The sequence below is a fragment of the Anguilla rostrata genome, chromosome 3 (assembly GCF_018555375.3).
Source record: "Anguilla rostrata isolate EN2019 chromosome 3, ASM1855537v3, whole genome shotgun sequence".
NCBI lineage: Eukaryota > Metazoa > Chordata > Actinopteri > Anguilliformes > Anguillidae > Anguilla > Anguilla rostrata.
In genome coordinates, this window is record NC_057935.1 from 36,359,963 (window position 1) to 36,377,846 (window position 17,884).

A 17,884-nucleotide genomic window follows, 5' to 3' on the forward strand; every position below is an offset into this window, starting at 1 on the left:
ATTAGCTGGCTAACATTTGTTACATGCAAACTAGTTAGCAAGGCAGATATGATGGTGTGATTCTATGTTAGATATGATCTAACTAGAATGTAAATAGAAGAGGCCTATACTCTTACAGTGCTTACAGTGCTCTCCAAAAGTATTTGAACAGAGTGAAATTGTTATTTTTGCTGTATACTCAAGGAATTTGGATTTGTGACCAAAATATGAATATGACAAATACAGAAAATAAGTTATTATTTGATGGTATTTACATGCATATAAATGTTACCATTTTACAGAAACAGCTGTTATTTTGTTGAATCCTCCCATTTTCAGCAGTGAAACATTAAGTTAACGGATGACTGACGTGTTCACTGTTGCTCAGATGTTTATTTATTTAATTCATTTTTTATCTATGGCTGAAAAACAAGTACTCTGAAAACTGAGAAAACAGAATTAATTAAGAATGACAGCACAGAAAGTGAGTGTATGAATTCCAGCAGTTTGCAATGTCTTGTAAAAGAAAAAACAACACTGGTGGAAACTGGTGGAAATAAATACCATACTGGTCAGCCAAGGAAGATAACAGTTGATGACAGACAAACACTAAGAGCTGTGAAGAAAAACCGTAAAACAACTGTCAGTGGCATCACTAGAGGGCAAGGGTGAAAATATCACTATAAATGGACTGCATATCTGCTATCACTCAATATATAGCAAAGAATTGAATGTAGGTTTGCTTTGATGTTTTTTAGAATCAGCCTTGAATCTTTGCATGTTACAGTTCAATTTGAAGCATGCATATTGCATACACATATTGCATGCATATTGTTTTTACAGGACAACTGTCTCGCTAATGGAATGTTATTTTATCATCTAGGGTGAAAAGGGGGAGATGGGCTGGGCTGGGTTTCCAGGAGAATTCGGACTACCAGGAATGATTAAAGTAAGCCAAACAGGAAAAATCGATATAAAGCTAGATTATGATATAATACGATATAAAATTCCTTTCTTACACTCATGCCTTTGCTTTATTTATTGTTTTGCAGGGTCAACAAGGACGGAATGGGACTAAAGTAAGTTAAAGCCACATCCATTCGTCATTTTACAAAATGTGTATTTCAGAATAAGTTTGATATAACATTTATTAAACAGGGGAGGAAAGGAGAAAAGGGTGGCCAAGGCCCACCAGGAGACAAAGTAAGCACATTTTAACTTTAAACTCAGTTTGTTCTCAATCTGAGATAATTTTTTGTCACTTTCATAAATCATGTTTTTGTTTCTCTAGAGCCCTGCAGGCTACCGTGGTCCTCCTGGCCAGAAGGTGAATCAGATCTATATGTACATCTGTTTAGACTAGTTTCACTTTATGCATTGTATTATCTCATTTCATTAATGCCTGTTATTGTCACTTTCAGGGCGACCCAGGATTGAAAGGATGGAATGGTGTAAAAGGTCAACAAGGCCCAAGGGGAGCACCAGGGAAAAGAGGCAAATTGGTAAAACTTTATAGTCATTTTGTTGAGGGTCACTTGATGTTTATGAATAGAAATAAGAGAAGATGGTTCTCATTGTAGTTAGAACTGGAGTTAGAAGTAGACTTTTAACTTTTGTTTAAGAGCATTTTTATACACATTGGTTTCACCATGTAGAAATTACAGCACTTTTCATAAACAGCTCCACATTTCAGGGCACCATAATGTTTGGGACATATTAATACTATGTAAATGAAAGTAGTCATATTCACTACTTTTCACATATCCTTTGCATGAAATGAATACTTGAAAAATAATGATTGTTACATGTTATTTAACAGCCATCTTTTTAAGGATAGCGTCTGGTGCACATTAGACATATGTACAGACATTCAGTTTTTATTTAATTGTATTTACATGTGTTTCACAATTTTGCATCTTTTTGTGTTGATTCCCCCAATTTTCAGCTGTGCAACAGTAAGTTAACATTTGTTAAACATTGTTGCCTCCCAAGGTTGACCCTCACCTGCCCGTCCTTAGCTGTTCACAGGAGCACTGCTGCCTTCCCTGGATCTTTCGTCCTTGGGAATCCAGATACCCTCTGCAAATCTCCTTAGATGAGAAACTCTCCTTTTCCAGATCACTCTCGGGATCCTATTTTCAGAGGTTTGAGACACCTCTTGTATACCTTGTAGGGTACCTCGCTTGGTCCAGGGACCAAGGTTGCTCTTGCAATGTCTTGGACCTCCTTCAAACTCCTTGCTCTTCAACTCGGTTCTAGGTGCTGGTGGCCCTGCAATGGCCCAAGCCCAGTTCTCTAGTTGCATCTCTATAGATGTCTGTGACATGTTAGTTGATCTCCCCTTTTGGAAAAGATAGGTGGTTACTCCATTTTTGACCAAGCAGGCCTTTGGTGACACTAAAGGGGTCTGAAATAAAGGCTGTCACTTGCTAGCCCCCTCTCTGACGCCACCTGTTCCATTCTGCGTGGGGGTGAGAAGCTTCTTCCTCAGAATATTTTGAGCTCTGCCAGGGCACCTTTCACTTCCTCTGTCACCACTTTGTACATGTGCTTTAGATTTCCTGCCTCCGCTGGCTGACCTTGGCTACTTGTTATTTCACCACATAGTGGGTTCTCTCCCTGTGCTTCTCCTCTATGCCAAACCTCTCAACTGCAGGGCTGATGAGGATTGTTCACATGAATCTGAGTCTTCTGCCAGCATCCCCCTTTGCTACTGCATCAAAAATTCTGTCCAAATCCTCATCGAACTGGTGCCACTAATCCCCCTTGCTCTTTGGAGACTACTTAACCCAACAATGTTCGGACTTGAAGCTAGAGGTACACACATGTTCCATGAACTGTGGGGTGACTCCGGGCCTAGCTCCACCTGTGTCTCATTAGGAGTTGTTCTGGGCATTTTACCAGCTGTGTCCTGCCCAAGCATTTCATTTGGTCTCACAGGTTCTTACATACCTTGCCACAAACACATTCCATGCTCGCCGCTTGATCTTTGCATGGATCATTATTTTAAGGTCAGTTTGGGCGGGGTTAACATTCTCCACCCCATTCGAGCTCTCATGGTTTATAATGGAGAGAAAAAACATAAATCAGGTGCTTTAAAATGCAAAAAAATGGGAGGAGCAAAGAACTTTGCTTCATTATTATTTTCTTCTGCTCAATCTTACGCATTTTATTTTCTGAAATGCAATGCATTTTATTTGTGGGGGGCACGGCAGGGCCTTAGTGATATAGGGGCCCACTCCCATACTCTTGTCTCCAACTGTTCTGTTGTAAAGTCCACTGTAACTTTGCCTGCTTAACTAGTAGTTTAAGGAGTTAAATAGAATGATGACTTTGAGCTTACAAATTTGGAGAGAAACCCAGGTAAACAGAAAAGGTAAGACTTAAATAATATTCAAGAATAATAATATTTAGTAATATGCATAGTAAAGGTTAATTATGGACAGGACTAAACACCGCTTCCTTATATGACTAAATACTGCTTCCTTAAATGAAAACCTTGGTGAATTTTGTTATCTATTAGTGAATAGCCAATCTAATGTATCATATCCTTGCACATTCTTATGCTTCGTGTCATTTTTATTTCATGCACCAAAAACACAATGGAGGCAATGAAAGGAAATTCTGGACCACCTGGGCCCTTAGGACATGTTGGATCCATGGGCCAGCAAGGCCCCGCTGGAGTGCCTGGACTACCTGGAAAAGGTTCTGTCCACTGCCTGTAACTGAATGCGCACACACACACATACACATGCACACAGGTACATGAACACACAGATACATGCACACACACACACACACACACACAGGTATATGAACACACAGATACATGGACACACACATGCAAAGCAGACGCTGCCACACAGGTAAACACATAGCATCCCATTTTGCATAGGATCACGTATAAAAATACTAAACAAGCCCGGTTGCCTATAATTATGGCTAGCGTTGATACAAGGCCAGATATCAGTAACATGGAAAAAGAGGTGATTGTTTTGAAAAACTTGCAATTTTGGGAATGTCAAAACTTTGCTGTTCACAACAACAAATGTGAGACCAACCAGCTCCTCAGATTATGAAGCATGGGGCTTTATTCATGAAAAAAGAAACATTGACACACAAGAAACTACGGAAGTTGAGTTGTGGTAATGTCCAAATCAATGGGAAAAGCTGCTTATGTTTGTTTCATAACACCCAAATAAGCTTTTATAAAGCAAATAGTCTACTATACAGACCAGCCTCTTGTACGCTTTTCATAAATGCCTGTGACCAGGAGGCTGTTTCTTTTCCATTAATCACTTGGAGCATCCAGAAGATGAAGCCATGTCAATGCAGCAAGCAAATTAGCTGAACACATTTAATATTAAGCACTGAAATAACTTTAAAACTCAAACATTGATGAGCATAATTTATTTATTTATTTATTTAATAAATATTAAACTGCATTAAAATGCCTAAGTTCTCCCCAAAAGGACACTACATATAGATGGTTTTCAATCCTAATCTCTGAATCTGAAGCCCTGTCCATGACCTCCCTGACTACCAACCCTCTCATTTTCTCTTTAGATGCCATTCTGTAAACATGAAACAGCAAAAGAAAACAAATAAAAAAACACATGATGGCATAACTGTGATGCCTGTTACATTTATGCAGACAGGACATCATGTTTTTTGGTCACCTACAATAAACTCTGAAAACCAGACTAACCTTTAATGGCAGATAACTTTCTAAAATGATGTAAAATATATTTTGTTGTAAAATATATATACATATATTGCATTATACCCAGGGGTTAAATTGGGATTTGGGAGGTGGGTGGACCCTGGGATCCGGTGGGAGGTGGGTGAAAAGAGATACAAAGTAAACCAATCAATGTCTCAGCTCAAAATAGTTGTATCTTTAATGTATTGTGCACATAACTGTAATTAAGGAAAACAATTATTCAAAAAGAATGTAAACTATTGATGCAAGCTTTTACATAAAATATTTCAAGTTTATTGAGTGTCATTAATGGTGACAATTTTTTTTACCCTCGAAAACAATCGGTCATCCTCCTCTTTTGTCCTCCCTTTCTTCCTCCTTTATCCATCTTTCTTAAACTGTCGAATTGAAACAAAATACCAACGGCGACAAGTGAGCTGAAAATTGGTGTGGCGCAAAACTTTCCTTGAAACTAATCATTAATCTCAAACTGTTTTAATTACTTTTGAGAGATTAACAAGCATGCAAACGATCTGACTAAGTAAAGGGACACACAGCTTCTTAGCATTGTGTTAGGGAGATTAAATGATAAATGCAATTCAGAAAAACACGTTTTAATCACTAAGCAGTGGTGGAATCTTCCCCTGATTTTCCTTGAGTAGGCTATCAATACAATTAATCCACAAAATAGGCTACTCAATACATATATAGCCAGCTCTCCCGAAATAAGCAGTTTTAGCGAGTAGCCTAGGCCTTATAGCCTACATTTATTTTTATTTGCAATTGTGCACATTTTAATCAACATTTGCAGATACATGCACTTCTTTCTCCGCACTCGTATTCATGGCAAATATCTGCAATGCGTAGATTGTAAACAATCTTGAAGTGCAGGTTTTGTTTTTGCTGGTTATTCTGAAAGCTAACACGATAGATAACAGACTGGTGTATCTTGTTTGTTAAGTGTAGACTACTTGGTGATTAGAACGGATAAATTGAATTTATGCTTTAATCCCCCTAACACGGTATGAAGACGCTGTGTGTTAGGTTACTTGCCATTTGATTAGTCCGATCGTTGGCACGCTTGATAATGAAGGAAAATTACTAATGAACACAGGCTGAGATCAATGATTAGTTTAAAGGAAAGTTTTGTGCCCAACCAATTTTCAGCTCACCAGTCACCAAAACGTTACGTATTTGAGAAATATTCAATCCTAGCTTAGCTGCTGACCAGCAACCTGCTGATTTTCAAGCAATCAAAGCAATCAAAGTTGCCGTTAATAATAGCCGGCGTTCATGGGGGCTTCATCTCTCTTTAAAATGTTGCATAGATGAAATTACATGTTAATGAAATTACCTACCGTGTCCGCTTCAAGACAATCAACAATATTTTTCTTTCTGTGGCGGTCTATATAAACGACTGTTCCTCCTGAGTTTTTTTTCTTTGGATTTTTGATTGGTTGAGCGAGTAGGCTAACTGGCTAGAGGGAAGACATGGACTGGAGCATACCAAAAATGGACTGGATTGTTATAGTTATTTGTAAAACTGCTGGTCAAAATAATTTATTTATTTACCAAAGGTGGATGGACGCCGTCCACCCGCATCCACCCCCAATTTAACCCTTGATTATACCTGAAAATTATTTCCGGAATAGATTTTTTAGTTAGCCCACTCATAAACAGTTAGAAATATTTCTTGTAATTATTACGACATTGCTCTGTTTCTTTAGAAGGTGGTAGAGAACTGAATTGCACATGTACAAACCTGAAACTGCTATGGTAGCGCATTAAACAAAGTTCTTGACCATGTGCCATTTATCAAACATTATATTTATGGCTACTCTCCCCTAAATGGCTTTTTTAGCTTAAGAATGCCAACACCAGTCACAGAAGCAAAAAACAAGTTTGTTTAGGCTTGCAAAAAGGGGTGCTTGTCCACGGAAATATTAAGTTAAGACAGAAACTCCCTATTAAAATAATTACTGAACCACAAGACGGTAATGCATTTCGGTGCCCCAGAAAATCTTCGAGTTCTCCCTCCCTCCAATGTCCCAATATTTGAGGAGGTGAGCAAAGCTGCTTCAAACTCAGCTCCTCATTTCCTCCCGACAAAGGATACAGTGATGTGAAAAGTATTTGCCCTGTTCCTGATTTCCTCTATTGTTGCATTTTTGTCAAACTGAATGGTTTCAGATCTTTAGACAAAATAATACAAGAACAATTAGACAAAGGGAACCTGAGTGAACAAAAAACATCTTATTTAATTATTTTAATAAAAAAGTAATCAAACACCCATATCACCCATGTGAAAAAGGAATTATCCCCTTAAATTTAATAACTGGTTGCACCACCTTTAGCATGGGGCTTTATTCATGAAAAAAGTCTTTGATATCAGTCTTTCACATTGCTGTGAAGGAATTTTTGCCCACCTTTCTTTGCAGAACTGTCTAAATTCTGACAAATTGGTAGGATTTTCAGCATGAAGCTCTGGCGTTTGCAAGATAGCTACAGTAACGTTAGCTTAAAGTAGTTAAACTGTAGACTATAATTGTTAGTTTGGGTAATTTACAGCAATAGCTTAGGTAGGTGAATGATTGGTGACAACAAAGTAAATGATAATGTTTCATAAATATTGTTCCCCCCATTACCCCCTGAAGTAAGCATTTTTCTTCTGAATGCTTGTAATTCCTTGTAAGTAATCCTTCCTTGACTCAGTGTACATACTAACATCATTAGCAAATGTTGAAGTGCTATTTTTCACTAACTAGGCAGCTAACCTCAATGTCACAGATGGAAACAGCTAGCAGCTAACTGGTTAACAGTAGTTAACTTTTTAATATAGTTAATGTCACTGGTTAGCTATTGCTCAGTATGTTTAGTTTTAATTCTAAGTTAACTGCACAGAAGGTAGATGCACACACCACTAACATCCACCTGCAGCCTTAATCATTCCCACCTGCATCTCGCAAAATCAGTTTACTACCGTACAATAACATGGTTCTATTCTACATACCACAGTGGCTTAATAGAAAGACGTTTTTCAAACATGACCTATTACCTATTATTAATTGGTGCAACGGGTCCTGATTTAAAGATCCTGAGCGATCAATATCATAATACACATAAAAATACAAGCACATAATACGCATGAAGATCCACTGAAAGTAAATGCTATGATATTGAGCCAATTCTCTTCTGCTGACATTTTAAATTCAATTTTTAATCCTGAAAGCAACAAAGTTTTTACTGGACCCACTACGACTACACATAAGAATCATGCAATTTGGATTATAACCTATCTGCATATAATTATTTAATGGGCAGCCAATCAGAAGTGAATATCCATACATTTTTCAATATATAGAAAAAGAAAAGCCAAATAAAGCACTTTCTAATATATAATTTCACATTATTGCTGAAATAATGTATTTCAAAATGGCATTATGGTGATACTCCAAAATTATATATATATTGGAATTCCACACTTTTTCATAAAATGTTTACTTTACATGACGAGCAAGATGCATTGAATTACTTAGTTTAGATATTGCATTAATCAGCTATTGCAAAAATTCTTGTTCTTTATTTTCTTTCAGTGCATATTTTACCAGGACCAAAAGGGGAGAAGGGCATCACAGGACCTTCAGTGAAATGCAACTGTAGCTGGGCAAATTCATTTGAGCATGTAACAAAAAAAGATTATTCTGAAGTCCCATCGGTAAGTATTGCACAACTACTTTTGCTAAATCAAGTACAACATTCAGCTACAGCACCAAGTAGAATGAAATTGTTTGATTGTTGAAGGGGCAAGTGTAAAATAGATCAACATCTTCTTTGTCATATTGTTTATCTTATTGTTTGTCTTACCTCACATCTCCAAACATGCTCTTACCATAGCCTATATTTACATTACACAAGTTTCAAGTGCTCTCTGGAATTGATGGCGTCCTGGGTAAAAATGAGAAAAAAATATATATATCATACTTTTTATGCAGGACCAAGCTGATAAACAACAATTACAAATTACCTTTAATTGCAGTAAAATTAAAAACATTTAATTCATCAGAAAATAAACATTTTTCTCAAATTTGTGTCACAATTACTGGCAGTAATTGTAAAAATCTAACTGTAAATGTGTAGTACGTTTCCATTTATATTTACTTTGTTAAAGTTGAGTCTTTAGGAACTATTCATGACTTCCTATTTCACTGGGGTACAAGTAAGACTTCACACAAATGCCAAGCTCCCTTTGTCATTCATCAACGTCTGGAAGATGGAACACAAAAATTAAATGAGACAAAAGGTTGTTAACTTTAATAAAGCAGGCAATGTCTTTTTGAAAAATAGCAAAATGCTTGAAAATACCCTAATCTGCTATTATTGCAAAAATGAAGAAGTTTAAAACAACTGGAGATGTAATGAACCTGCCTGGAAGAGTACAAAAGTGTATTTTGCCCCCGCAAAAAAACTCTACAAGGATCACAGTTATAAAATAGCACAATTTAGTTGCATTTCCGGGTCACAAAGTCTCCCAAACTACATTAGATGCCAACAAAGTGCAATTTGGAAGGTTTCTTAGAAGAATATGAGGGCTAGAAATAACAAAAATTAGGAATTAAATTCTGAACCGATTAAATTGCAATGAAATTAAATATTGCAACAGATAAAATGTAATTGCATTTTATTTTGCATCAAATACAATATTTAATTAAATTGCATTTTAGTTGTTGAAATGTTTAATTTGATTGAATTTTAATTTGATTCAACATTTAATTTAATTGAAATTTAATTGATTCTGCATTTATTTAATCATTTTTGTCACTTACACTCCTCATAGAGGAAAACCTCTACTATTATAAAACTTGTGCCCGAAGTTTGCTTAACATCATTGGAACTCTGTTAGAGATATCAGATATCTATTGTCAGATGAGGTTAAATAGACAGAGGCTGAAACAGGGATGGTCATGCAGAAAATAATCTAATCCCCACTGTGATGTGTGATGGTGGATATGTGATATTCAGGCACTGTTCTGTTCCAAAGGCCCCAGGAACCTTGTTAGGATACATGGTGCCGTGGCTTCAATCAAGTACCAGCAGATTTTAGACTAAAATAAGGCTGCCTCTAACCAAAGGCTAAAAGTGAGTGGGTCTTCCAATAGGATAATGATCCAAAGCATTCCTCCAAATCCACAAGAAAGTTTAACTGACCACGGAATCAAGCTTTTGCAATGGCCATCCCAGTTCCCTAACGTATACCCCTTTGAAAATCTGTGGGGTAAACTGAAGAGGGGAGTCCACAGAATTAAGACCAAGTAAAGATGAATCTGGAGAAATACTGCATGAAAATGTAGGGGAAAACACCTTTACGAATTGTGGAATAGTGAAGATAAATAATTAAAACGCATCAATTTTAACAATCCTCACAAGTAGGCACCAAGATATAAAGATATAAATATATTACCTGATTAATTATGAGACTGATTATACTTTTTCACCATTTTTTCAGTCTCATAATTAAACCGTTTCATAAATCAATTAAATCATGATTATGAATTTCAACATAAAATATTAAAATAATAACCAATGATGTAATAACATGCGTAAATTCAAGGTTTAATAAAACAGAATTTTTAAAGTTTTGTTCAAATTAACAAACATCTAGACTAAATTTGAAAAATTTCTGAAAGGGGACTAGAATGTTTAATGTGTGTGCCTAGTCATGTGCATGATCACCAGAACACGTGTTACCTGACAGAACAATGGCTGCTCTGTTATGGAGTGAAACATGAATCAGCTTTAAGCATATGCTGCTAAATATGGCCTGGAAATCATGAGGGTTGCATGTACAAAGGGCTACTGGAGTTAGCTACGTCTAGCTAATCTCAGTACACCTTTGTATATGCTCTAAGTATACAAGACCATATGTTGACTGAGTATATATTAGTGCAGGAGAGAACGCATGCACAGATCTCGGTTAAAAGGAAGGTGGATTGTAAGATAATGTTAGTAATAGAGTAAATATCAATACATTAGCTATGTGGGTTAGGCAGCTGTAGCTAACTAACGAGCGACGTGATATAATCTAAACACATTACATACAATCGATAACACACTTCATTGAAAACAAAAAACAAACATAAGTTTCCTGAACTAGTTAATGCCTGGATGTTTGTCAGTCTTACTGCGGGAGCACAGATGGTTCTGTGCGGTATTGGCTTGTCCAAGGGAACTCTGACTGGGGCATCGGCTCTGAAACTCCATTGTACTGTCAGTACAAAAGCTGGTCTTCAACCTGGTTTTTTTTTCATCCTTGCTGGAGTTGGAAGTTACTTTACTTGCCGTCACAGGAAAGTACATAGACTACGAGCACTTCACTTTTTACTATGTTGCAGAACATGTGTAAAGTTAGTAAACAAATTGATCTCTTGATGGATCAGTTTTTTTTAGCTTACCTGCTCACACATTTACTTGGAGATATAAGCCTCTGGTCGTGGCTATAACCCAAGAGAGTCTCTCAGCGTGTTCCTTTACAGGCAGGCCTTAGCTTTCTTTAGTTCTGTGCCCTTAGAGAGTGCCCTGTGCATGTCTCTCCAGTTCAGCAGCAAAAAGAAGAAGGGAAGAGGAGAGACGGGAACGTACTACAGGCGTCTGCTGGAAGTACCCAGTCCATGTGATCGGTCTGTCCCCGTTCATGTGATCGTGACATCATTGATCCGAAATGGCGTCCAGTCCTTACATCGCCACCTTTGGTTCCGAGGGCAATGAATGTAATCATAGTCCTTGGAAGTGCAGATTATGCAGTTCATGAGAATCTACACTTCATGGGGACAAGGCATTAAAAGATGAAGAACAGTTCATTGTTGGACTTACAACATCCAGGCAGTTAAGCTGATAACTGAACAAAAAAACAAGACCAGGTCAAAACCTAGTATACAGTATGGCTGGACCTAACACGTGATCCAGCCGACCAATGGTGTAACTTCATAACTCGGTCGACCAATGGTGTATAACTTCATCACTCACTCAGTTACTCAGTCACAGACATTCGTGTTTGTAGGGCTGGCCCCGCTGTTGCGATCCAGCCAAAAAAATCACATATCATACAAACTGCATAATAGCCTAGAGCGCTGAAATAAAACAAACACACAAATAATAAGGGAAACAAAGAGGTGTGGATCCCAGTCCATGTGATCAGTCTGTCCCTGATCATGTGGTGTTGACGTCACTGTTCCAAAATGACGCCCAGTACTTACAAAGGAATGGATTCAGATCCTACATGCTGTGTTCTTCTCACCTCATAAAACATTATAGGAGAAGACTTGTGCAAAGGTAGGGTGCACAAAGTACTAAATGTGGGGGTGACATGTCTGAATTTGGTGCATTTATTTGTTTGGTATCAGCAGTAGTCGTCATACATATCCAAATAAAAGATGCAAAAAGAGAGAACTAAAAGTTCTATTTTAATGCTATTTTGGTCAACTGATTTTCTTTTTATGATTATTACCAAGTACAAGACAAATTACTTTCATGTAACTCTGTCATGTGACCATTTTCAGGGTTTGGGTTGCTATGCACAATATTAAAACACAATTCTTCACAAATAGTGTATTCCTCCATTTATCCAGATTTATTTATTTTTTTGTTTGTTTGTTGCTTACAATAGATTTATATTGTGGACAGCGAGAAGGAGATGTCTCACTTTAAATCCAAGAATATTATGGTCTTAAGAAGGGACACTCGCACCTTGTATATCTATGATGGCAATAAGTGGACAGCAGTACAGGTAAGAAATAATTTAAATTGTGAATACATTAAAAAGGGTGACTACCCAACCCTATATTTAGACAGTTAACCTCCCTCTTATTATCTTGTTTTGCACTGTAGGTCTCTTCAGCAACTTAGAAGAAATGGATCTCCTCTGCCCTATCTTATTTATCTTTGATGTTCAAGCTGAAAAACTGTAACACAGACACAGACACAGACACAGACACACACACACACAATTATGCATTACCCCACAACATCAGTTTGCTATACTATCTTCATGCTTGACTTGCATCGGGCAAGTTGTTCATTCACTTCCTCGTAGCTGCTTAGCTTAACCAGCAGCCTTTCATATCAGTACTTCAAATATTGTAATTATGCTGTATTATTTGATTATTAGAACCTGAAGTACAACAGTGTTTAACTATAATAATGCATTATTAATTGCTAATATTTTATTAACTGTATTATTTATAATAAACATAATAAATGTTCAATTTCTTTATGTGAGGTCATTTTGAGGATCTTAGTTCATTGATTTTTACATTCTAAAAGCCATCTATTAAAACCAATAATCTTTGTTTCTGTATTGTACTGTTGTACTAACAGGACTCTTAATCTGCACATTTGTTTTTGTTCAAAGCATTTGCAAATGCAATTAATTATTACAGATAGTGTGTATGAAAGCCACAGTAATTTATTTTCAGTTCTCTTTCATATCTGAGTTAGGCCAACCCCTTTAAATGCTGCAGTATTTACCCTAACTTTGCATGAGAAGCATATTGCACATGTTGAAAAGAAAATAAAATAGAGAACCTGGACCATGTGTAATATTTTTGATATCCAGTGTAAACTCTTACTTATTGTACTCCATAAAAAGTCAAATCAAGCTTCATAGGGTGATGCACAATAGACCACCATGATCATATATCGCGTCGTCCTGAATTCCACACATCCAACTTGCTCCAGCTGAAAACAACACTGAAAGAGGAAGACGACAATAAGCGAAAATGAGACAACTACAAGAATGCCCAAAAGTTGTTGTGTTGTGAACTGCATAGTCAATGATTAAAGCGATTAAAGATCCTAAAAGAAGAGCTCTATGGCTACAGTCTATTGGGAGAGAGGCCAAGGAAGTAAGGGGATCCTGCATCTCCACACACTTATGTTGGCAGAAAGCACTTTCTAACAGGAAAACAATCTTCATGCAATATGGATAATGGGAACTATAGTGTTCAACAATAACGAAGGCCCGAAACTGTACAGTTCACTCTCCTGAACACCCCAGCCTGATTATTGTGCATAACCTGCTCTCATTAAATGTAGCTAGAGAAATAGCTAGGCACATAGCTAACTGTCTTTAAGAAGCATCAAGAGGCTAATGACAAATTTGACATATTTATTGATGATCACTGGCATACATCTTCAAATGCAACACAACACCAGCTATTCCTCTCAGGAATCAAACAACACTGCAATACAGTTTAACTGCCGTTCAACTACCGATTAGCTTAATGTTACCAATAATGGAAAACTAGACTTGCTAGTGAAAACTAGTATGTACAGTGCCATGAAAAAGTATGTGCACCCTTCCTGATTTCCTCTATTATTGGATGTTTGTCACCTTGAATGGTTTCAGATCTTTCAACAAAATGTAATTAGACAAAGTGAAACAGAGGAAAAGAGAACAGAAATTTGACAACACAAAAGAAAAAAGTGGTGTTAGATCAGGTGAATAGGGATGGTGGTCAAGTAGTACGATGCGTTTCTCTGGCAAAAACTGCTTCAATGAGAGCACTGAGTGTGCTGGCACGCTGTCCTGATGAAGGATGAAACCATTTTCCCACAGCTGTGGCCTCTTTCTTCTGACCCTTTCTCGCAAAGTTTCTAGAACCTGTTTGTAATAGTGTTGGTTCACTGTTGCTCTAAAAGGGTCAGAAGAAAGAGGCCACAGCTGTGGGAAAATGTGTACATAATTTCTGCTAGCTAAGTCACCGGGAAAACTCGTTTGAAATAGATTTTTACATTTATTTCTTCACCAAGATCTTGTCTGCAGTGTGATATAAAGCATTTCAGTTTTACATATGAAAACCATAAACCAATATTACATTCAAGTGTTCATACTTATTATAATAGTTTATTGAACACTTATATTAACACAAAAATTAGAAGTGTAATAAAAACAAAAACAGGATTGTTACGCCTATTTCCACTTTTATTCAAATACAAATACAAATAATTTTGCTGCCTCAACAAATACAGATACAAACACAAATGCTACGCTCTCTGCACATCCCTACAGGACAGTGAGACAGAGCTAACCAACATAATAAAGCTGTCAGCACAAGAGGATTCCCACTAAAACGTGTGGATGTTCAAGAAATAGCTTATCAATATGCTAAAAACAACAACACTGAGGGATTCTCTGATGTTAAAAAACAAGCAGGCTACTACTAGTTGGAGGGCTTTCTGAGAAGAAACAAAGGCCTCAGCTTGAGGAAGCCAGAGTCCCTCTCTGCTGCAAAAGCAGCTGGAATGAATCCACAGACAGTCAAGAACTGGTTCCAGCAGTATAACTTGCTACTTTCAGAGTTAGATATCATTGACAGACCCTCTTACCTGTGGAATTGCGATGAGTCAGGCCTACAAGACAACTTTGCATCTTCAAAAGTTCTCGGAGAAGTTGGCAAACCATGCTTTGAGGTTACCGCAGGAGAAAAAGATGAGACAACCACGGTCCTGGCTGGTTTTAATGCCGCAGAAACTTTCACCCCAATTATGGTCATCTTTAAGGGAAAGCGGGTGAGGATGGAATGGTTGAGTGTAGTGTTGTCACGATACCAAAGTTTTGACTTCGATACTGATACCAGGTTTAGTACCACGATACTCGATACTGAAACAATACTTGAAACTTACATGATACTGATTCGATACTCAGTACCTAACGATACTGAAATTACCTTAATAGATCAGAAACGTAATGTCAACAAGGGTTGACCTCATTTTCGAATTCATGGTTTATTAACAACCTGGTTTATTAACAACCTTTATGTTGAAGCCTGTTCAACATATTAATAAGCATAGGCCCTATAGTGTTAGAACACTGAACAATAGAAAAATATATTAAATATATTTCAAAAAATAAACAATTGTAAACTAAAGAATCTTTAAACAGGTCTTTCACTTTAAAATAGATTTTAAAACAGCATATTTTAATAACAATACAGCATCTTCCTATAATAAAATATTTCCAAATTAGAACACCTATAGTACAGTGTTAGAACAACACCATATTAAATAACAGAAATAAAATCTTACACAACAGAATTAAAATATTTTTGTTAACAAGTAGAGGGTGTGGAGGTATTATTTCGGAACATGAAGACATGTTGAGCCTGAGGCATTACTTTTCTGTCTCTCTCTCGCTCAGAGCCGGTCCTGACCTCCCTGGGGCCCTAAGCAAAATTCTGCTAAGGGGCCCTCCTACCTGACCCGTGAGCCATGTAAACCATTTTCCATTGCCACACAGTCCCACCTGACACCCCAGTGCTCCCACTACAGTCTTCCCTCCTTTAAAACAGTTTGCTCTATCTGTCAGTCTAAGAATAAGAATATTTAATCAGTAGTCAATGTCAATCCATTGCTTTCCATCTTGCATTAGTCCAGAGTTGTAACTAAACCTTGACTGAGAGACTAGATAATCATTGTCTTGTTTTAAAATTATATGTGCCTATGAGGAGTGCTATCACGCCCATATATTGTCTGGACTGGACCCCACAGAGGTTGCTGCTGGAAAGCGCAAGTTTAATTTCGTGCATGCGCATATGAACGCATGTTCACGCGCGACGCGGTTATCTTTTCTGAGCTGCAGTTTATAAACACAGTTGCCCGTTAGCGTTTATCAGACGTAATAATTAAGCATTATAAAAACGGGTAGCTCAATTCAAGCAATCTGATTGGTTCATAGCCGTGGTATATTAACCATACCACGTATGACGTCTAATTCCTTTGCACAATTCAGTATCACTCTGCGTCTGAGGAAAAAAAAACGTTTTAAAAAATCAAAATCTAAATTGGAGTGTGTCTATTACTTTCATATTCACTTCAAGCTGTGATTAATTCATTATAATTATAATTATAAAGGGACGCCTTTTGTTACCCTCCCCTTTTCAATGTCCAATTTCGCAATTGATGACAACGTTGAATCACGGTTGTAGGCCAGTTACTGGCTTCATTTAGGAATGCCAACCATACCGCAAAATACACAATCATCCTTTATTTTGACAGTAGAATAGGCGTTCCGTATTTAAGTCATGGCTACGGGACGCATTTTCATCCGTATCTTTGTAAACGATTGCATTAAATATTAACCGCTGCTTTGAATACAATTAATAGTTAGCTAGCTAGCTAGCCGGGATAACAATCATGCCGTGAGACCATTCTGACCTAAAACCCAGAATTTTAATATAGGCTAGGTGACAACACTGACAAGTGACGGTGAACCTAAAGATAGCTGGCATTCAAACCCGGTTTCAGAGGGTCTTGGAGAAACGCTATGTCTACACTGCAAGACCGCAACATTTTAAAAAGCAAGACAGGGGGAGATTCATTTGATTGAGTTATGGTTTCATGCAGTTTTCCTAAATAATGTAATGCAAAAAATTACAAAAAGCTAATTGTATGGTATGAAACGAGAAGGAACTATTTTTCTCGACGGAATTGTTGTTTTCATAGAATTAACAACCAGAGTTTTTCCATAACAACGGTCCAAATAAACTACCATCGAGAGTTTTGCTGAACAGCGGTAAAATAATACGGGCCGGCCCGTTGTGGTTTATTCCTTACGTATTTCACTCTCACTATTGTCAGGCACAAAGTCACAGAACACAGCCCTGGAAGTGGCTAGCAAGCAAGCAAGACACAGACAGACCAGATGCACTGCCCAGCTGTAGGTTAGCAAGACAGACAGAGAGATGCACTGCAAGCTAGCACATCAACTTAACGTTACCGTTATTTGCTGACATCAAACTTGGAGAGGAGAGAACGCAAGTTTACCTGATTGCTGTTCCCGCAATTCACTCTCATGGTGTTTTTTTTCTCTTTTCGTGACCAGAAGGATAGTTTCGCATCATCCTCTCATCTAAGTTGTAAACATTGATAGCCGCTTTGACACGAGGGGGAGGCGGAGCCCTTGCGTAATTTGCGGGGCCCTACGCAACTTGCGTAGTGAGCGTATAGGGCCGCCCGGCTCTGCTCTCGCTAGTCGCTCCTGAAGTGTAGTGAAGTGAAGAGTCAAAGCTTGCGCTGTATCAGCGAGGATGAATGCACAAGCACACGTCACCTGACTTGGCTACCTTAGTTGCTAGTATCATCTAGCGAAGATTCAGACAAATTACACCTTTCATCCTCTCAATCAGTAATGTGGTAGACATATTTCCCTGG

The 17,884-nt window shown here is 37.6% G+C and overlaps 1 protein-coding gene across 1 annotated transcript; it reads left to right on the forward strand.

Moving 5' to 3' along the window:
- The first annotated feature begins 70 nt into the window (after positions 1–70).
- LOC135250731 (acetylcholinesterase collagenic tail peptide-like) lies at positions 71–13,503 on the forward strand. The gene is made up of 9 exons (XM_064327345.1): positions 71–928; positions 1,032–1,058; positions 1,138–1,182; positions 1,271–1,306; positions 1,401–1,481; positions 3,588–3,684; positions 8,275–8,396; positions 12,342–12,461; positions 12,563–13,503. Exons 1-9 carry the CDS (start codon positions 878–880, stop codon positions 12,578–12,580), a joined length of 597 nt encoding a protein of 198 aa, XP_064183415.1. The 5' UTR covers positions 71–877; the 3' UTR covers positions 12,581–13,503.
- The last annotated feature ends 4,381 nt before the right edge of the window (positions 13,504–17,884 follow it).